This window comes from Pinus tabuliformis, chromosome X, assembly GCF_031772625.1.
Source record: "Pinus tabuliformis cultivar Carrire ecotype Pingquan chromosome X, CPIR1, whole genome shotgun sequence".
Taxonomy (NCBI): Eukaryota; Viridiplantae; Streptophyta; class Pinopsida; order Pinales; family Pinaceae; genus Pinus; species Pinus tabuliformis.
In genome coordinates this window covers 391,013,388-391,036,563 of record NC_142308.1, presented here as the reverse complement: position 1 = coordinate 391,036,563, position 23,176 = coordinate 391,013,388, and the positions used below count along the sequence as shown (strand labels likewise).

General features: G+C 37.2%; 1 protein-coding gene across 1 annotated transcript in view; it reads right to left on the bottom strand.

Annotated features, from left to right (window-relative positions):
• Positions 1-3,080: 3,080 nt before the first annotated feature.
• Positions 3,081-23,176, bottom strand: part of LOC149140180 (U3 containing 90S pre-ribosomal complex subunit) — a 219,902-nt gene continuing 199,806 nt past the window's right edge. Inside the window, exon 6 of the mRNA XM_089449120.1 lies at positions 3,081-3,654. Coding sequence (XP_089305246.1) covers positions 3,576-3,654 — 79 coding nt within the window. The 3' untranslated portion in view covers positions 3,081-3,575. The remainder of the gene's footprint in view (positions 3,655-23,176) is intronic.

Here is a 23,176-nt window from a genome sequence, read left to right as displayed (position 1 = left end):
AATTACAAAATAAAAATAAAAAAAGATATGCTTTGAGAACAAAGCATTTTTAAAGGGAAAGGCGGTGTTATGAACATGACTATGTATAAATAATATAAATAATAGTAATAAATAATGACTAATGAGTATAGTTAATTATGAAATGACATGTCTCAAAAGGACTTGACTCTTTATGAATAGGCACTTCCGCTCAAGTATCTATACAGAACCCCAATTTTACTCTCATCATCATATTTTCTACTATAAACTGCTTAGTATATACTATTTATATATTGTCAACATGGATCTCTTTATATGCCAGAGATTTTGAATATTTTGTATAACAATGATTTTTGTTTGTATCATTATTTTTGGTTTTTGGCAAGTAATGTTAATGTGTTTCTTGTTTTATTTATGGTTTCTAGTATGTAATGTTGATGTTTCTTTTCAGCTAGTGTGTTAGATAGCATATGTGGAAATTAATAATGAGATGTTTTTGGAAGATTTATTGCAACTACTTTTTTGGATGGAAGTCACACAAGAAGAATTAGAGGCACAGATTCTATGCCTACCTTATATTTTGTAAATATATCTATTTGTGCTTATTTGACTACATAACTTTTTAATATAAATATTTAATGATTATTATGAAATTTGAACTTAGATGAAAACAATAACAACAAAAAAAAGTGGGGTATTTGTATTTGTTATAATGAGTTAAAAGAAAAGTACCCAAAGAAAACTTATGCTTTAAAGAATTCATAGCGGAGAGCATCATGGTTTTTCTTACCTAATGAATACTTGACTTTAAATCCTTGATTTTACTTGTACAAATTTGTGTGTTCCTTGCAAATATTATCTTTAAACTTTTATGATGTTAACCTTTTGATAAATTTGTTTTTGAAATTTGACATGGTTAGTGTGTTCTTCCCATGCCATTTATGTTGGATTTTTTTCCTTACTACTAACAATCAAACTCCTACTTCAAAGTCAATAACACATGGAAACTTTTCTTATCCCTTTTAATGCTTTATATTTAGAGCACCTTTATGTTGGTTCATTTTTAAGTTTCAAAACTCTTTGAATATTAGATGCTTACTCATTTTGATGTTTTGAGAAATCTTTGAGGCTTACTTGAAGTTAAACTTATTATTGAACTTACTTTCCTTCAATAATGTTATACAGAATCCCACATTCTATGATAGAAAATTATTTTACAAAAATCTAAATATAGGTGGTATGTAGATAGAAAAGATTGATGGTAAAACAAATGCACTTTTCATATATGTAATATCAACATACTAGCCTAAAAATGTTTTCCAATTCTATGCATATGAATTTAAGATAACTAACATTTGCAATATACAGTTTGTTATGTTGCCCATTCATAGAGAAGCTTAAATGAGGCTTCAAATGTTGCTTGTTTGTGGTAGATTTAAAGAGGGAGTGTCATATAATCACAATCATAGTACACGTCTCTTGAAATGATAAAATAAGCTTTTCCACATTCAAAAAGTGGATTTTGTGTCAATCTAAGAAAGCCATCATAACTTTGGAATCTACACACCTTGAGTATTTGCAACAATGTTGTGTACCAATTAATGTTACATCAAAAACTAAATTTTATTATAGCATGCACTGCCTCATAAATGAAATGATAGTAAAATAAAAACATAATATGTATAGCCACTAAACAAATGTAAAAACAAACCTAGCTCCAAAGGTTAGCTCAAATTGTTGAACCATCCACCCAAGGCGTGTTACTAGCAGGGAGACCATAGGTCACAAGGTTCAAATTTTGTCAAGTTCTTTGGAATTACCAACCGCTATTGCAGTTACTATTGGAGTTGCTCACCATCCAAATATTCTAGATAATAGCATATCCCAATAGTTTTTCCTTCAAAAAAAAATGCAAAAAACTAAATTGCATGATACAGGGAAACAGGTACAAGTTTTGAAATGGGTACATGTGAAAACATGACCCCCAAAATTTTGGAAACGAGGAAATATGATCTACAGATTTAATGTCTTATTTCATAGATATTACATTAGATTAAAATGTTAAAAGAAAGCATTATGAATAGATGAGCAACAACATTTGAATGCCAAACATAAAGAAGCAATGTTCTGTCATCGCTTATATTGGATACTCATCATTAGTATCACCCTCTAACTCTTCATCGATCCCTTGCCTCTACCTCAATCCTCCAGTGGCATGAGTCAACCCACTTAATCCAAGCCTTAAAATATGGTGGAAAAGCTTAACATGCCTAATCAATGATTTTGGCTTGACAGAAAGATACATTTTCACTACCACTGTAACAGAGGAGTTCAACAATTAGCGCCACCAACAATGGGGTACAAAGAAGGCTTGGTGCTCTTCATTAAATGAGAATCTCATACTCTAATGCATAATCGAATCCAATGAAAATGTTGCAAACCTGTCAAAATCCTGAAATCCTGAAAATTGTTTAGTTTGTTGAATTTTGAATGAGATGAAATTCTACTTTCTCCATATGAAGTCCAATGAGATTGGAACTACTCTCAAACATCTTGAAACAATTAATAGCAATGTTAAAAATTTAAAGATAAATTTCTTTTTCTTAAGAATTTGAATTAAAGATTAATTGCTACCTAGTCAAAAATCACCTAAAACATTTTGAAAATGTGCGGATGAGTGGTACTAACTGAAAAAGATCATTTGAAACGTGAAATTAATTTCAGACTATACCACACATATTTCAAGGCCATAACAAATGTGTTTTCATACATTTATATACATGGTACAGCCTCCTACGGTGTGTTTCCTGCAACTTAGGCATAAACAAACATGAATGCATAAAGAATACAACAAATAATGATTTACTAGGCAAAGAGAATCAGTGTTCTTATACCATGGTGGGGGTCTTAATGAACAGGATTGTAAGGGCTATAGTTTTAAGCCCAGCCAAACCAAAATTCTTTGCTAAGCTTTTAAATGGGTTGAAACTTGAAACTCAATGCTCCAAATGAATTAATGCATGTTGATCAACCCCATAGTATTTCCACACATAATTTGACTTCACACGTCCACGGGGGCAAAGAACGAAAACAAGCAAAACTTATAAAAGAATAATTAGAAGTTTAACGGCTTTAAAGTTAAAGTATAATGCTTAATACTAGAGTTGATACAGAATCACAAACACACTGATGAATGGGATGTATTAAGTTACAAAGTGGAAAACTAAGAGGCAGAAATGAAGGAGTAGAGCTTTGCCTTTCATTCATATATATATATATATATATATATATATGTGCACGTGCTTATATAATAACAAATTCCATCAGTGGCCATTTATCTACAAGTTAACTGCACAGTTCTGAAGATATACAGGATGTGAAATCCTTAAAAAGTTGAAAACAATCACATCCCCAGGTAAAAGGATGTGAAAATGTAAATTGCAATACATGAAATCCATCTCCATTCTTCCTAAAAGATTTACTTCGGATCAAAGCTCTGCATGTCCTTGCATCAATCTTCCTCACAAGTTCATCCAAGCTTCATTCAAGACTTTTCACCTTGGACAATCATAATTTTTTGAGTTCGTAAAGGCATTCTAGTACAGACAAATCTGCAACTTTCCTAGCATGACTTGCTGATGGAAATGTGCCTTATATAGCTCCCAAAACTCATTGCTGCAGTGAACAAGAACAGATGAGATCAAATTTAATGGAAGATAATGTCCACATTAAGTTCAGACTCAGAATTGACAAGAACGTAAATGACAACTTCCAAAATCTAGTTTTAAAATTATCAGATTAATTCTAAATTGAGTTGGAAAAAAAAAAATATATATATATATATATATGAAAAAATTGCAGAACTTGCATTAAATTAATTCCCCATACTCCTATAATGTTCTCTGTTCAAACTTCATGCTCAATCTTAAATCTCAATATCACAGGCTTGAGATATCATAATATAAAACTAAAGTCTCATAAAAGAATATAAAGTGTTTGGTAGTACGTTGTTGAAGCAACGTTCCAGCTTGTATATGAGCTATGCTTCGCACTGACATGGGGACGGAGGACAAAGTGTCAGGAATAGCTGAATATCTTCCAAAATATCAGGGGATGGCCAAAGGGATGACACTCTAAAAAAATTACAAATTCACTGTGATCATTGGGCATCAATGTAGTCAAACTTGGTCAATTCACTTCAAATTGACCAACTTTGACTCAACTCAATGAGAAATTGGAGCAGATCGACCTGCTTACACAGCAAAAGTCGAGACAACAGGTGACTAGGCCTCATTCAATCAAGTCACTGTCTGACTTGATCAAGTCAAGCCTTTAGTGGTTGACTTGACTGAGATAAACAATGACTTGGTCAAGTATCGTGCACTTTTTGAGTCCTTGATGTGAGGCCCATTTCAAAAAAGAAATAAAGCATATTAAGAAAGACAAAGACTTTAAAATAAGATAAACAAACCTTGTCTTACAAGTTACCTATTTAAAAGCCTCCCTTATCTCACTTCTCCGGAATTGCTTGCAGTAGAGAGTTTGGAGCTGATTTGGCAAGTGAATCCTTCCTGTTGTTGGCAATGATTTGAAGCAAATTTCAAAATGGAATACAATTGTGATAGCTACCTACCCATTGTCTTACATACTGACTACAGCATTTGCAGGCCTTCGTACCCATTCAGATTGCAGTTGCCCACTATGTCTCGATTAGTTAGAACTTTAGAAGTTTCTCAAAAAAAAATGTCTCTTGGAAATTTTTGACTTTAGTTTATGTATCTCGATGTGATTTTTCCTATTTTGTGCACTTAAATGCAATAGAGATCAGCAAACTTTCATATTTTTCTCCCTAACGAATAATATCTCCATTTTTATGCATAAATTTATATTTTTCTTGATTAAAATTTTGAAATTTTAATGTATTTTTACAATTTGTAAGTCGACAAGCTTTATGACCAAGTCTAAGTCGACTCTGATTTGAAGGCTCACCGAGTCTGATCCAATTCCAAGTCATATAATTTCACTACCCACTCAGTCACTCGTGTTCCTCTCCACTGAAACGCGCTATTAAAATTGAATAAAGTGTAGGAACAAAGGAAACATGTCAAATAAGCTTCTTGTGAATGTTACCCCAAAATGTTATATTCCAAAATGTGTTTAGCAGTTGTGCAGGTTATACATTGACATAACAAAGGGGATGCCCTCTCCTGAAAAGTTATTCCTTTTCCTCGAGGAAGTGTTAATTTTCCAACACCAAATCTGATTTAATATTCCCAACAATATTTATACGCAGAAATTATTTATCCAGAAAAATCAATTTTCTGAATTGCTGAATAAAAAATACACTGGCATTTTAACAATTAAAATGCAGCAAAAGCACAAGTAGAAAATTCAATCACACAGCAGAAATTTTACCCTCCAAATATTTCCTTCATTAATTTGCTCAGGAAAATTAAGGGCTCCCTTAACAGAGAAAATGCCCTACAGAGAAATACAGGATTTATGCAGCAAATTCGAACCTAGAAATCTCAGCCCCCTGGAAGTTTCAGCCCTCTGAAAACTCAGCCTACTAGAAATTTTCGGCCCTGGAAAAATCCACTGCAATTTGGCCTCCACAGGGGGTTGTACGGCCTGCGCACTGGAAGAATATCTCGTTGTTCACCTAGGCCGTACAACCCCCTGTGCAAGCCTCCAAGCTGAGTTTCGACCTCCCTGCAAATTCGGCCTCCTCTCTCCAATATCTCAGCCCCTTCAAGTTTCTCTCACTGGAATTTCCTTGCTACAACTTTTCTTCTCTTTAGCCTTGAGTCTCTCACCCTCCACTTGAGGAAACTGTTTCCTAAATGATTGAATGTGCCTTTCTCGTCCCTTAGGCTCTTTTTTATAATTTATCATTGAGCCAAAACCCTAACCCTCAAGCTCCAAATGGTTGTTGGATATTGGATAAACCAGCACTCCACGTGTGTTTTGCAACATGGACTAACCATCTCTCATAGATCTTTATCTCTAGTGATGCGATCATTGACTAACACCTGCAGGTTTTGGTCTAACAGAAATCACGATTCCCAACAAGTGGTATCAAAGCATAGGTCACCAGTGCGATACACACTTGGCTCACGCTAGGGGGAAAATTGTTGGACATTAGATAAACCAGCACTCCTTGTGTGTTTCGCGACATGGACTAAACAACTCTCGTGGATCCTTATCTATGGTGATGTAATCGTCGACTAACACCTGCAGCCTTTGGTCTAATGGAAATCGTGATTCCCAACAATGGCTAGGATTAAATCCCAACCCACTTAGATCAACAGTGGAAATTAGATCTAATTCATTAAAGTGATTAAATCATTTTTCCTTGGAAATCTTTAGCCCAATAGCTAACATTAATTAATCAATCAACGTCTTTTTTCCTAAATTGGACTTGGGAAATAAATGATAAAAGTCACTTACTCAACATGAGCAAGTACCTAGAGAGTATTGAACCACTCTTGCATGCTTGACAGGTAGCCTATGCAGAAGTACCTGTCCGCTGCCATATCATCAACAGCAAGTTTAGCATTTTCTTGGAACTAGGGGATGGACTATACTGTGGCGGTGGGAAAGATGTTCCTAGTTGTTAATATTCAATTTTGTTCATTGAAATTTTGTGATTACTCGTTACATAAGTGTGTCCCAATGCCTATGTGAGTATTGACATGAGACAAGAAAGTGGTTGACTATGAAAATAGAAACGAAGTAGGATTATCAGTAAATGAATTAGAAGCTTGATGAATTACACTATTAGTGCTATGTCAATCCATGAGTTTTGGAAAAGTGATGATTTGAGTTGATAGAGGACCCCAAGACCAACCGAGAGCAATCAAAAACACTCAAATCAGAGTTGTCTATCATGAGATATGATTTTTTTTATTGTAGTTGTGGTTTAATGTGGCACCTAAAGCAGGTCAGCTTGGTGTGTTAGAGTTCCACAAGTTATGTTTCTTGACACCACATGATTTGATATAAATTAAAAAGAATTGGAGGTCATTTTGATCATTCAAAAGAGCATCTTGTCATAAGATTATACATGTCATAAGATTATACACCTCTGATGCAGTCGAGCTCTAGGAGGACAAATTGTTGGGATTGTTTTTAAGGGTTATTTTGCCTCTTACAAGTCTGAGTTGGAGCAAAGAGAAGGCCGCATCCCTCAAGGGAATGGGTTGTGTTTTGGTGTATTTTGAGCGTGGTTCTCCTCTTTAAAGCAGGTCGCAATTCCTCTATGCATGGTACAAGTAGATTTCAGGCCTAATTCATTGGACAAAGGGTCATAAGGCTGGAAAAGTGGATCAAGTAGGTCATGTTACCGCTCAAACTAGCAGGGGTCCTAAAGGGAATCCTTAATGGGCAACTGCTAGGACAAGGGCAACAAGGGAGTCTTAGCCCATTGTTACCTCAACTAAGGCTCCCTACTCTTTACAGACTTTCACTGATGGGAGGAGACCCAGTATGAGGACTCATTTACAAAGAATATAACAATGCCATGGATAAGAAGTGATCCCAATCACCATTTCCAAGGAGAAACTCAAAATTAGGGATTGCTTGCTTTGTAAGCAAGATGTAGGGTTTTTCTAGGAAAGGTTGATGAGGATTTGAGGGTCAGGTTTAGGGAGTATGTCACACAATGGAGCTTCCTATTCCTCAATATCCTTATGGAACTTGGATTCCTAAGTGATCCTTGAAAAGTTAGCTTTGATAGGAAACGGGACCACACGGGACCAAATGGACCCCAGGTTAGGTCAAGGGGGGGAGGGTTTAGCAACCAATGATGAGCTTGACCTAATCAGGGAAGAGAAGGGGATCAAAGAAAAAAATTTCAATGAAAGGTGGCACAATGATCCCTATGAGGTAACTAGCTTAAGGAAAACTAAGGGCAAGAATTGGTCTTTGAGCTAGGGCTTGCGATATCTCAAGATCCCACCATCAGAATCTCATGAAATTTGGAGGGCTTCTTGAGGACACACCAGCGCAGTTGTGGACCAAAAATCGAAGTATTTGGATGGCTAGATTGTGAGATATTCGATGCCCTAGGTGACCTATGGGGCTAGACCTAGAAAGAAGAGGAGAAGGTGAAGAAAAATAAGTTTTAGGGTGATCACCTATGGTAGACCAGTGCCTAATCCTTTGGGGAAATTGGAGTCAAGAATGATTATGAATAAGGATTTGATTTTCTTGGTCAAGGAGGCCTTAAAGGTAGCGTCACTTAGCACTAGGGCAAAGGAGAGCAACTTCAAAGACTTTATACTTCGTTTTGCAAAATAGATGGCTTATCAAGATAAATTTCAACCATGAAATATCCCTAGGAACATTCACTCATCATACATGGCCATCCATGAAGCATCACTATCTAGAAACAAAATTTCCACAACTTCGCAATAATAGATACAACAAATTAACCCTAGAATAACAAAATCCCAGCAACAATGTATGTGACAAAAATAGAGCAAAGAATAGCATTAAAATTGCACTTACATGTATTGTATATCCAACCATAAAAAAAATTCCCAAACAAGAAGCTCCAAGATGAGAAAATGATCCAAACATCAAAATTCATTCCAAACTCCAAAAATTTTGTCCACCAGAGATAGCGAACTTCTCTAAAGAGATACAAGTCCAATCAAGTAATGATCCTAAAAGAAATTCACATCCCTGGTATTTATACGCTTCTAATGAGTTTGATTTAGCTAGTTAGGCCTACATTAGCCCCTAGACTAAAATAATGTTTAAAATGACTAACTTTTAGTGACAAGCACACCAAACTAGTTCATAAACAAAAGAATAAGTCTCTCAAGAGGTCGAATAATGAATAGTGCATGTCGTTGGGCCTTGGAGGAGGCCTAATGGAGTCCATATGTGCCATAATGTGTACTTGAACTCCCAAAAGCAGTGGACAAGGGGTTGGTCCCTGGTAATAACCTGGGGTTCTCCAAATGACGTGGGGCACACAACTGTCCTCATGGGTCTCCAAACAAATCATAGATGTATGTAGATCGTCTGCATACATCATACATCTATGGAGCTTCATTATTGGCATAATTTGATGATTGGATATACTCTTTTGTACATGTAAGTTCTCTTTTAATGCTTATTCTTGTTATTTACTTTGTCACATGAATGTCGCTAAGATTTTTCACTATACAAGTCTGAAATTTACTGCTTTTCTATATGAATTAGTGGAAATTGTGGTCTTTTATAGCATTGAATCATGGCATGGGCCATGTATGAATGGATGAATGTGTTGAAAAGTGTAACTAGGTTAAGTCTCCATAATGACATGTGTAGTCATGATTTTATGTAATTGATGTAAAGAAGAAAAATAAAATTATTATTGTAATGCTTGTCTCATGGGTTTCATGAGCAAGGAATTTTATTTTTAGTGATGGCTCCCGTTGTGAGCCTTTAGGATTTGTCATCTAGTCATAAACGTCAATTTGAGTCTATGTCATGTATGAAGGACCCTTTCATGTATGAAGGACCCTTCTTGGGCATGTTACATATTTGTATAAGTCATTAAACGAATCAATAAACCCTCCAAGACAAGCACAAGCATCTCCTAGCAAGTTGACTTCAAGATGGAATTAATAAACTCCTCCAACTGACACGTCGGCTCATCCTCCATCAAGTTGACTAATTTGAGGGGGAAACCACTATAAATAGGCAGCTTGGCCTTAGTTTAGAACACAGAATTTTGGTGCAGCATAGGTCTGAAACAGAAGTGCATAAAAGATCAAAGAAGATGGGCCTATAACCAGTGAAGTAAAGGAAAGGAACAGCGAAGTATTTTGGAGTGTTTTGGGATTGTTTTTAGGGTTGTTTCTTGTCACACATGCGAAGAAAGGAGGCAACATCTGTTGCAGAAGAAACCAAGAAGAACCAAGGTCTGCAAGATCACTTGTGAAGTCAATTCAGCAAGCCGAGTTGGAGAAGATAGCTATTCAGTCCAAGCGAAGAAGGTTAAGGGATTGGATCACCATATATCTCTCTCACGAGTGTTGCAACTAGGGTTTCCAAGGAGGCCAAAATAAGGTGTAGGTCTGAAGCAAAAGGAAGCCAAAGTTGAAGAGTAGCCAAGAAGAAGAAAGGAGCAAAAGGATTGTTTGTGTCTTGGTCTTGGAGTCGCAAATAGGTCAAGGGTCTTGGTCTTGGTATTCGTCAATTGGAATCTCTAAAAGAAGAAGAATTTATTCGGGTTTTCCTCTCAAGAAGGAGAGGTTTGGGCCCAGGCTGATAGCCTATATTCTGTGTCTTTTGTCTCTTTATGGTTTATGCACTGGTAGTTTTTTGATGAAAAAGAACACTAATAATCTAAGTAAGGGAAGATCCTAATCTAAGAAAGTAAAAAACATTCACAAGCAATTACTAATAGAAGAGAAATCACTTAATCTTGATGCCCTAGATTTCTCAACATGGTATCAGAGCTAAGGTGACTAAGTCAAGGAAGGGCATCTTATCAAGGGACACTCAAGGATCAAATCTCAAGGAAGGCATCAAAGCAAAGATCATCTTGAAGTCAAGATCTACAAAGAAAGCATCAAAACCCTAGATCAAAGAAGTCTACAAAGAAGTATTGGGATCATCATCAAGAAAAGAAGGCCAAAACCCTACATCTACTCAAGTTGAAAAGATCTACGAATCAAGTTGAAGTATTTTGAAGACTATTCATCCAAAGGAAGCTAGATCAAAAGGTGTTGTTATCAAGACTCTAAGGTGATCTCTCTCTCAAGCAAGATCCCTACCATTGAAGACATCATCATCATCTTGCATGGAAGAAATGGACAGATATGACTCTCATTGAAAATGAGGTTATGGAACATGTAAAAGGATCTATCACTAAACCAAGAAAGGAAGATGCTCAAGCTCTTGCAAAGTTTATGAAGGGGGAAATTAGGGCTTAGAGGATTCTCATTGAATCCATCAAGGATCCCCTCATCCCATATGTATCTAAACTTGAAACTTCAAAAGAAATATATGACAAACTGGTAGAGTTGTATTCCGTAAGCACTATAGGGGAAGTTATCTCTCTAAGGCAAGAACTCTACAGGCTGAAGATGTCAAAAGAAGAAGGTATAGCCTCATACTTTATGAGGATATCTGAGATCAGGGATCAACTTCAAGATCTAGGAGAAGTAATGTCTGACAGGGAAATGACTACAGTTGTACTAAATGTACTACCGGAGAAGTGGGGTAACTTAACTTCAAGTATTTATGGGAAGAAAGAAGCTACTCCATTCCATCAGTTGTGGTCACTATGCAAGATTGATGAATCTAGACTAAAGGCCAAATCTGATGTAGGAGCAAGCGAGCAAAATCAAGCTTATACTACAAGAAAGGGTGGAAAGTCTGGTTCTCGGAAAAAGAAAAAGGACATGGCTAAGATTCAATGTTATGGGTGTCAGGAATATGGGCACTACAAAAGAGATTATCCTAAGGTCAAGAAGGACAACAAAAGACGAAGAGAAGGAGGTCACATCACTGAAGAAGTGGAGGAAGCTGAAAAGAAGAAGTCCAAGAAAGAGGAAGTAAGAGATCTCTACTATGACTGAGATAGTCTTCCTCACCTAAGTTCTTATCAAGTTCCTAAGTCTTCTGTTGTAAGATTTGGCTATCATGATTCACTAAGTAAAATAATGGGATGCATCAAGGCATCATAGAATCATTGAAAGCAAGAGCTTCGGACATCATCCTAGAGAAGCAAAAAGATGGTTAAAATCTATGAAAGTCAAGGATATAGCTCTTGGAAATCTCATTGGAAACATAAGTGGCAAGGTCATCTAGTACAAGGTTCATCATACATCTATCAAAAGGAAACATTTGTTGATGGGGATACTTTAGATCCTCAAGATTCTCTGATGGAATCTTCATTGAAAGGTTCACCAATCATGAGGGGAAGCAAGTGTTTCATCAAGAATTCCAAACTTGTGGAATTCATGGGATGATGGTATAATGACATAAAAGTGAAGCAGATCAAGGGATTGAAGTTCTTTCAATCAAGGAAGTTGCTGCAGGAAGTTTGGATGACCCAAAGAAAAAATGAGGTAAGCTGCTTACATTTGATATAGTAGAAGTCATGTCATATGGTTGCAGATATCATGGACCAATGCTCTATCTTTAGAGCATGATCAAAAGAAAGGATCTCCTCCCTCAAAGGGATGCAGGAATGCATGGGTCACACATTCACTAGATGAAATCAACATAATATGTCTTCATATGAAGTATGAGGTGGTTGACTACAATTGAGGAACTCTGATTGGAAGCTCCTGGGAATGAAAAGTGTGAAGAAAGGAAGGAAGAGATCATGGGATATCCAACCATGGAAGAAGGCAATCAACATCCAAAGACCAAGAAGATTTAACTAGAATATCTCCATGAAAGATATGAAGACTCTGATGGAACCTAAAAAAGAAAGAAACCCTTGACAATATATATCTTTGGGAGATGTGTCGATATGTATGCAGGATGTTGATGCAAACTAGAAGATGTCATGATGAAAGACCATCACAAAGGTAACGTTGATTTTACTGTTCATTCCTTTATTTTTGAACAAATATCTGGATGGGTTTATGCAGGGCTACCGAGGGAAGATCTATGGATGTCTTCTACCACCGATGCCAAATATGAACAAATGGATTACTTTCCGATGATGACATGACTGACTCATGGATGAAAGTGATGGATGGTTTTCGCCCTATGAAGAAGTCCCAAACATGAAGACTCCTAGATAACAAAAAGAAGTTCATGACATCGTGAGGAGTTCTTCAAGCAGTTGGTTGTCCCATCATCTCCACCTGAGGAGTTGTTGTAGGTCCCTATTTAAGAGGGAGCCTGGAAACAAGTTTCTTACTTGGTAGAAACTTGGAAGCAAAAATTCCTAAGCCAAAAGGGAGCTTAGGTACATTCCTTCCGTAGGAATGAGTACATTCCTTCATTGGAATAGATATGTCCTCCCTAATTAAGAGGGAGAGATCAATGTGGAAAAAGTCGAAGTCAGGATTAATTCGGCAAGGGTCCAAAAGTTGAAAAACTCATTAAAGTCGGGAGTTTTTTGAAAAAGTCGGCAAAAAGTCGGCAAAATTTAAAAAACACAAAATTATTCATTTTTTAAAATTTTTTTTAACATCTAGAGTATCCACAACATCAAATAAATTCATTTCCACATAAACATGTAAAGTAAGCTAATATATAATATGTATATGAAGTCTAGTGCTACATCACATATCAAAATAGTGAATCAACTCCTGAATTTTGAGTCCTGTCTGAGTCTCAACTCTCAAGAGTCAAAATATCAACAAAAATATAATAAATGTATATCATGAGTCATCTAAAAGCCATCAAGTAATCAGTCACTGAGATCCTCTTCCCCTTTTAATTTTTGTTTCCGCTAATTGTATTAAGAAATAAGTTATGCATTTATTCAGTGGATTGTAATTTGCTTGGGTAATAAGGTGTCAGGTGGTAGGTCCAATGAAAATTAACAATGAGTATCACAGTAGATGTGAAAATTAACGCTTAGTGACTCCAAGCTGCTTATTTTCTAAGAAAACAGTAGATGTCAGATTACTAACCTAGCCTTGGCATCTATTATTCAAAAACTCTTGGAGGTAAAATCCACTTCTGATACATAACCTTTCCCCACATTTACAAGGAGTTCACCACTAAAGAAGATTCCCTTTCAAAACATGCTCTCATTGCAGGGAGGATCTTTACTGTCACAAGATTTCACAAGTACTTTGTTCCTGTCTGAAAATGGGTTCTTTTTTGAGGCACTGGTTTTGTTTTTTTTTGGACAAGTTGTTATTTGATCTTCATGACCTCCTCTTTGTTGTTTCTTCTAGAAGCATTCAACAACTGTAACAATGTTTTTGATGGTGTGGGGTTCTTTCTACGGAAGACTGTTGTATGCCTGTCCTTTTGGTACTTTTGTAATCTTTTGAAGGGGCAGTGGTTGTTAGAGTCTGGATCACTGAAAGCCTGGAGGCTTAGCCAATGTATACTTTACTTTCTAACTAGAAATATGAAATATAAAGATTTGTTTTTCCTTGGAAAACAAAAACATATCTTAACCTCAAAACTAACAGATTACAAATGAAACTACTATGCTCGCAAGAAGTATGACAAACAATACAATGCAATAAATTGAAAACGCATGGATGGAAGCTTCAATTTACAATTTTTTCACCTTTGCGGCCTCTTTATCCACGGCCTGGGAAGGGAGGAAGACTTTTTGGGTCAACTCCCGATTAAATCGGGAGTATAAGGAAAAAATCGCGATCTTTTCCTTTGTGAAAAAGTCACCAAAAAGTCAGGGGATTAAATCGTTTAGTTCAAAAAATCGCGTTTTTAGGATTAAATCGGGATTTTTTGCGGACTTTTTCCACACTGGGAGAGATAGACACATCATTCTTGTCTTCACTTGGTAAGACAGAATGTAGGTTTGGGTAAACATCTGGCATCTGATGCTCTTTGAGGATGTTGTAGGGCATCCAAGAAAAGAGTAGTCGTAGAGGACCGATATTCTTTAAGGACTGGGAATCCAAGATAAGAATAGTCCTGATGGAACACATCCTGAGAACCCGAGTGGGGTATATTCCAAGAGAGACAATGATGAGAGTGTCTATACATCATTGGTCCCGCCAGCATTATGCTCAGATCTCATGGAGAGATAGAGTCGTTAGTCAAGGCCTTGCTATGTGACAATGTTGGTTGATATGATGCTACACAGATGGGTTACCAATCTGACTCTTCTTATGAGAAATTCTTCAGATTAAGAATGACCAAGTACCATTACGAATTTCTCCCAAGTTAAGACGGAGTGTTGAAAAGTGTAACTAGGTTCGGTCTCCATAATGACATGTGTAGTTGTGATTCTATGTAATTGATGTAAAGAAGAAAAATAAAATTATTATTGTAATGCTCGTCTCATGGGTTTCATGAGCAAGGAATTTTATTTTTAGTGATGGATCCCATTGTGAGCCTTTACGATTTGTCATCTAGTCATAAAAGTCAATTTGAGTCTATCTCATGTATGAAGGACCCTTCTTCGGCATGTTACACATTTCAATAAGTCATTAAAAGAATCAAAAGACCCTCCAAGACAAGCACAGGCATCTCCTAGCAAGTCGGCTTCAAGATGGAATTAATAAACTCCTCCAACTGACACGTCGACTCATCTTCCATCAAGTCGGCTAATTTGAGGGGGAAACCACTATAAATAGGCAACTCGGCCTTAGTTCAAAGCATAGAATTTCAGTGCAGCATAGGTCTAAACAGAAGTGTGAAAAAGGTCAAAGAAGATGGCCCTATAACCAATGAAGTAAAGGAAAGGAACAACAAAGTATTTTGGAGTGTTTTGGGATTATTTTTAGGGTTGTTTCTAATCAAACGCACGAAGAAAGGAGGCAGAGGAAACCCAAAAGAACCAAAGTCTGCAAGATCACTTGTGAAGTCAATTCAGCAAGCCGAGTTGGAGAAGATAGTTATTCAGTCCAAGCAAAGGAGGTTAAGGGATTGGATCACCATATATCTCTCTCATGAGTGTTGCAACTAGGGTTTCCAAGGAGGCCGAAATAAGGTGTACCTCTGAAGCAGAAGGAAGTCGAAGTTGAAGAGTAGCCCAGTAGAAGAAAGGAGCAGAAGGATCCTTTGTCTTGGTCTTGGAGTGGCAAATAGGTCAAGGGTCTTGGTCTTGGTATTCGTCAATTGGAATCTCTATAAGAAGAATAATTTATTCTGGCTTTCCTCTCAAGAAGGAGAGGTTTTCGCCTTGGCTGATAGCCTATATTTTGTGTCTTTCGTCTCTATGTTTTATGCATTGGTAGTTGTTTGATGAAAAAGAACACTAATAATCTAAGTAAAGGAAGATTCTAATCTATGAAAGTAAAAAGCATTCACAAGCAGTTACTAATAGAAGAGAAATCACTTAATCTCAATGCCCTAAATTTCTCAACAGAATGTTCCTAGAGATAATTTGTGATAAATACATCTCAATAAGTCATCAATTATTGCAAATTTAAGTATAAAGTCCTTGAAGGAGTTGTTCTCATGCCCTAATGCCATGTGAAGTTGTTTTAAGGCTTCCTTGATTGGGTGAATTCTTCCCAAATAATAAACTCTCCTTGACTCCATCTCTCTCAAAGGACAAAGCACTAATCCTCCATAGGTGATCACTTTCAAAGCTTATTTTTCTCACCTTCACCTCTTTTTCCTAGGCCTAGCCTCCATAGGTCACCTAGGGCATCATTTTTCTCACGGTTTAGCCATTAAAATAATTCGATCTCTTGCCCACAACTGCGCTAGTGTGTCCTCTAGAAGCCCTCCAAATTTCACAAAATTCCGACTATGGGATCTTGAGATATTTCATGTCATAGCTCGAAGATCGATTCTTGCCCTTGGTTTCCCATTGGCCAGTAACCTCATTAGGATCATAGCATTAAATTATCAAAATATGATTCTTTCTTTGATCCTCTTGCCTTCCCCAATTAGGTCAAGTACATCCTTGGTTGATCAACTCCATATCCTTTACCAAATTTCAGGTCCACTTGCCCTTTTGAGGTCCTGCAACTTGTTGATTCCAATTTCACAAAGATCACATAAAAGCCAAGTCTCCATAAAGATCTCTAGGTCTAGGAACCATCTTGACAAAGCATACTCTCAAAACCTAGCCCTAAGGATCTTCTTGGCCCTTCCTAGGGAACCCGTCACCTTGCTTCCAAAGCAAGCAAGCCATACAATTGTGTCTCTCGTGTGAATATGCCTTGGGAATCACCTTTCATCATTTTATTGACATATCCATTATCGTGATTCCTCTTATACCAGATCTCCTCCCATCAGTGAAAGTCCATAAAGAGTAGAGAACATTGGCTGAGGGGACAGTGGGTTATCGCTCCATTGTTTCTTTTGGCCTAGTAGTTGCTCCATAGGACACCCTCCTCGAGCCCCTTCAAGTTTAAGCGGTAACATTTTGTCGTCGTTGTCTGAGACACTAGACGTGTGTTTGTTCTCCATACAACATATTAGCATATCATTATTGGTGACTCCATTGGAAGAACGAAGCCCTATTTCTTCATTCAATTTCAAAGTTAATGCTTGTAGGGTGAAGCAAGCATTTATCAAGGCACTTCAATTCACCCTGGTGACTCCATTTTAATTATAATATTCAAAATCACGAAAAATGGACTATAGTAAAGGAAAAAAAAAAGGTCGAGGTCACTCATGTACCATGATTGCTCCCTCCTTCATTTATATACCCAAGTGTGGGCTTCCCCTATCATAGCTACCTTTGTATTGTGGCATGTGGCTTAGACCCTTCCCTTGAGACCACACTCTGTTCCATCATTATATCACATGACACCTACCATTTGATGGATGTACCATGGACATGTCACTCGCCTTAGAGGCCGAAACCACCTAATAAGGTCCTCGGTTAACCTTCTTCTTGAACTTGGAGACACTTGCATGTTCTAAATCCCATTATGGAAGGGCATGCCACTATGAAGTGTCCACTTGGTTCGATGATTTGTAAGCTCATTTACTCAATTGCACTAATGCTTGGTTGTACTGGAAGGTGAGGGGACGCATTGGATCCTATACAAGATTACAGGTGGGTCTTCATCTTGCGTTTGGTCTCCCTATTCAGCGTCCAAGTGTTGAAAAGTGTAACTAGGTTTGGTCTTCATAATGACATGTAATTTTATTGTATTTATGTAATGAGATGTAAAGAAGAAAAATAAAATTATTGTAATGCTTGCATCATGGGTTTCATGAGCAAGAATTTTTATTTTCATAAAGGATCCCATTGAAAGACCTTAGGGATATTGTCATCTAGTCATAAAAGTCTAAAAGAGTCATTGTCATGTAATGAAGACATGTTACACATTGTAAAGAGTCATATTTGTCTATGTAAAGTCATCCTCCAAGGCCTTGTCACTAGCCTTCATCAAGTCTGCCTACAATGAAGGAAGAATCCTAGAAGATGAAGTCGGCCTACTGTAGGGATCATGTCGGCCTAATGGACATGGACCAACGACTATATATACCCATGCTCAACCTCATTTGAAAACCATGAATTCGGTGAAGCAAGTCTAAAAAAGAAGTGCGAGAAACATACTAGAAGAAGCCTTTACATCAGCGAAGCAAGGAGGAAGCATAGCGAAGTTTGTTGTTGATTGTTTTGGGCTAGTTTACCCTCTCACGTGCGAAGGTAGCAGATTTGAAGGTGTCAAGAAGAGGTCGAAGGATTGCAGTCACATTAAAGTGCTCTTGTTTGGGTAGAAATCTTCGCTATAGAAAGTCGAGTAAGAAAGGAAGGAATCTCCTTCAAGGAGGAGTCTATTCCAGTGATAAATCTGATCTAGGGTTTTTGCTGTCAAGAAAAAAAGAGTTGCACAATGTCAAGAAGAGGCTGAAATCTTAAGGAGGCCGAGAAGCAGAGGAGGAAGAGCAAATTGGAGAGAAGGATAGTGACTTGGTCTTGGGAGGACTCTAGTGTTAAGGGTCTTTGTCATGGTCTTGGTATTCAACAATTGAAGGTTCTATATGAAGAATTTAGTTTGGGGTTTTCCTCTCAAAGAGTGAGAGGTTTTGGCCCTGGCTGACAAGCCTATATACTGTGTCTCTTGTCTCCTTATTGTTCATGATTTGATAATTGTCTTGATGAAAAGAACACAATAATAATTCAAGAAGAAAAGATCGTAATCAGAATGTAAAAAAAGACTATCACAAGCAATTACCACTAGAAGAGAACTCACCTAACTATTGATGCCCTAGATTTCTCAACATGGTATCAGAGCTAAGGTGCTAAAATCAAGAAGGGGCATCTAATCAAGAAGACTCACGAGGATTGAGTTTGAAGGGATCAAAGCGAGACAAAGAATACCAAGCGAGAGATGAATATCTTCATCATACCAAAACCCTAGATCGAAGAGTCTTGGAATCATCATCAAGAAGGAAGCAGAAAGAAAGATCAGCTAGAAGCTTTTCAAAGAATAAGGAAGGCTAGATCAAAGAACATTGTCATCATTTTCAAAAGGGTTTATAAAGAAAACTCTTTCTCATCAAGGAATATTTCAAAGAGTAGTCTTCTACTTTCAATATCTCTATCAAGATTAAGAAGAAAGCAAGTGGAGAAAAGCAGCATCTAATCAAGTAAGTATATGACTTCATCTGAATCTATCAAAATGTCTTTTTGCAAGAAAAGCAACAAATTAGTTGGAGCTTCAAACTTTCTTGCATGGAAGAAAAGAATCGACCTAAACCTTATTGAGTATGAAGGCATGGATCACATCAAGGGGTCAATAATCAAACCTCCCAAAGAAGATACTCAAGCACTTGCTAAATTCATGAAAGGGGAAGTGAGGGCCTGAAGAATTCTCATTGAATCCATCAAAGACTCTCTCATCCCATATGTATCAAAATTAGACACTTCAAAAGAAATATATGACAAGTTGGTAGAGTTGTTTTTCGTGAGTACTGCAGAAGAAGTTATCTCTCTAAGACAAGAACTCTACAAATTGAACATCTCAAAGGAAGAAGGAATAGCCTCATATGTTATGAAGATTTCATAAATGAGAGATCAACTTCAAGATCTATGGGAAATAATGTCTGACAAAGAAATGACTATTGTAGTATTAAATGCACTACCAGAGGAATGGGGCAACTTCACTTCAAGTATCTATGGGAAGAAAGAAGCCACTCCTTTCCAAGATCTATGGTCATTATGCAAGATTGAAGAAACCAGACTAAAGGCAAAAACTGATGTGGGATCAAATGAGCAAAATCAAGCATATGCAATTATGACAAAAAGAAAGGGAAAGTTTGGTAAATTTGATCCTCAAAAGAAAAAGAAAAACATGGCTAAGGTACAGTGCTATGGATGTCAAGAATATGGGCACTATAGAAGAAATTGTCCTAAACTTAAAAGGGACAATAGCAAGAGAAATAAGGAAGAAGCCTATCTTACCGAAGAAGTCGAAGAACCTAAAACAAAGAAGCCTAAGAAGGAGGAAGTGAGAGATCCCTACTATGACTGAGATAATCTCCTTCACTATAGGGTGTTCTTTTGTTGTATAAATTAGAGATAGCAAACTTTTCAAATAAGATAGGATGCATCATATTAGAATGGCATCATGGTAGAAGCATAGGTAACATAAAGGATGTCTAGGACAAAATCTATAGCTATGTAGGGTATAGCTCTTGAAAACCTCATTGAAAGCTCAAAAGATACTTATGAAGGAAGAAGTCATCTATGACAAGGCTCATCATACATTAGTCAATAATGATAACATCTGCAGGATAGGATATGCAAGATCCTCCAAATTCTCTGATGAAATATTCATTATAAGGTTCACCTATCATAAGGAGAAGCAAGTGTTTCATCAAGAATTCCAAACTTGTGGAATTCATGGGATGATGGCATGATGATCAAAGGAATTACTTCAAAGAAAGCTGCTATAGGAAGTTTGGATGACCCAAAGGAAAGATGAGGTGTAAGATTACATTTGATATTATGGAAGTCATGTCATATGGTTACAGGCAATATGGATCAATGAGAAGCATGATGAAAGAAGGGATCTCCTCCATCAAAGTATGTAAGAATGCACAGGTCACATATTTAATATATGAAATCAACATAATATATCCTTATATGGAGTATGAGGTGATTAACTATAATCGAGGAACATTAATTGGAATTTCTTGGGAATGAAATTTGTGAAGAAAGAAAGGAAGAGATCGTGGAATATGCAACAATGGAAAAGACAGGCAACATCCGAAAGACCAAGAAGATTTGACTATGTTATCTCCCAGAAAGATATGAAGACTCTGATGGAAATTTGAAAAAGATGGAGACCCTTGACAATACATATCTTTTGGAGATGTGTCAACATGTATGCTGGATGTTGATGCCTACAGGAAGATGTCTTGATGAGAGACCCTCACAATGGTAATTATGACTTAAGTGTTCATTTCTTATTTTTGAACTAGAATCTAGATGGGCTTATGTAAGGCTACCAAAGGGAAGAACTGTGGATGTCTTCTAAAAGGAACCATGTAGAACACTGTAAGATCCTTCCGAAGAAGAAAGCATGATAAAGGCAGCATAACATGAAGCAAGGCCAGATGTAAACTGATGGATCACTTTTTGATGAAAGGAATGATGACATGAAAAACTCATGAATGAAAGTGATGAATGGTTTATGCCCTATGACGAAGCCCCAAAAGATGAAGACTCTGAGACAAAGAAATTCATGACATCAAAGGAAGGAGTTCTTCAAGCATCTGGTTGCGAAGCTCTGTTGTAGGTCCCTAATTAAGAGGGAGCCTGGAAACAAGTTTCTTACTTGGAAGAAACTTGGAAATTCCTAAGCCAAGAGGGAGCTTAGGTACATTCCTTACATAGGAATGAGTAAATTCCTTTATTGGAATACATATGTCCTCCCTAATTGTGAGGGAGAGATGGACACATCATTCTTGTCTTCACCTGGGAAGACATAACAGAGGATTGGGTAAAAATTTGGCATCTGATACTCTTTAAGGATGAGATAGGGCATCCAAGATAAGGAGTCGTGGAGGACCGATATTCTTTAAGGGCTGGGGAGTCCAAGATAAGAATAGTCCTGATGGACCACACCCTAAGAACCCGGGTGCGGTATGTTCCAAGAGAGACAATGACTAGGGCGTCTATAAATCATTGGTCTTGCCAGCATTGAGCTCAGATCTTCTGGAGATAGAACTGTTAGTCAAGGCCATGCTATGTAACAATGTTGGTTGATATGATGCTATACAAATGGGTTACCAATCAGATTTTTCTTGTGAGAAATTCTTTAGATTGAGAATGACCAAGTACCATTATGAATACCTCGCTAGTTAAGAGGGAGTGGTGAAAAGTGTAACTAGGTTTGGTCTTCGTAATGACATGTAATTGTGATTTTATGTAAAGAGATGTAAAGAAGAAAAAATAAAATTATTGTAATGCTTGCATCATCGGTTTCATGAGCAAGAATTTTCATTTTAGTAAAGGCTCCCATTGAGAGCCCTTAGGGATATTGTCATCTAGTCATAAAAGTCTAAAAGAGTCATTGTCATGTAATGAAGACATGTTACACATTGTAAAGAGTCATACTTGTCTATGTAAAGTCATCCTCCAAGACCTTGTCACTAGCCCTCATCAAGTCAACCTACAACGTGTTGATTTGGGGTAGCATCGGATGTGCTCTAGCCACGAAATTTGGTGGAGAGGTTGGGGCACATAAGATCTCCAATACCCAGAAAGGGTTTGGGCAGATTCTAAACAGATCAGGAGATATTAAAATAATTAATATTTTTAATGGAGTCCCTAAGTCTAAACATAGGGAAAATGAAATATTAATGTGTATTAATATGAATCTGTGTTAGAATGGTCCACATGGATCAAGCCAGATCTAATCTTAGCCGTTGATTAGGGACTTAATCTCGGTCGTTGAAATGTCAACAGAAAAAGTATAAGAGGAGGCTTGAGGGGCACTTGGAGAACATACTGAGGGAGACCAGTCAGTTCAATTTCTGGAGCGGAGTTTGCTGAGAAATTGAACCAGTGGTTTGGAGAGCAGTCAAGAGGCAGCAAGTACGGAATAGAGAGACGGGAGATCAGCGCAGAAGAGGCGGACACAGAGCCAGAGGAAGCCACGCAGAGGCAACAGAGACTGCGCAGAGCCAGAAGGGCTTACGTCATCCACGCAGAGACTGCAGGAGTGACACAGAAGCCCAGAGAGGCTGCGTAGAGCCTCAGTGGGCTGACGCAGAGGGTTTCAGGTTGTAGTAGAGGTCAGTAGGGCCTACGATGGGTTTAGAAAAGTGCTAGAAGTTTGTTTATCTGTGGGTAAGCTAGTTTGGCACCCTGTTGTACAAAAAAAATGTTGAATAATAAAATCCTCCCTTGTTGCACCGGTTTTCCCACATTGGGTTTTTCCGGGGACATGAGTCCAAAATAACTATATTAATGTGTGCATATGTTTGTTTTTGTATTACGATGTGATATCTCCAGTAGTATTTATTTTAATGTTTGTTGAAGTAATTTCATGAATAACTTATGATGAAATAAGTAGGAAAAATAAATCAATTGCTGCAGTGATAGAATTTTCACATGGTATCAGAGCAACTAATCAGAGACAAAAAGGGAAAATTAGTT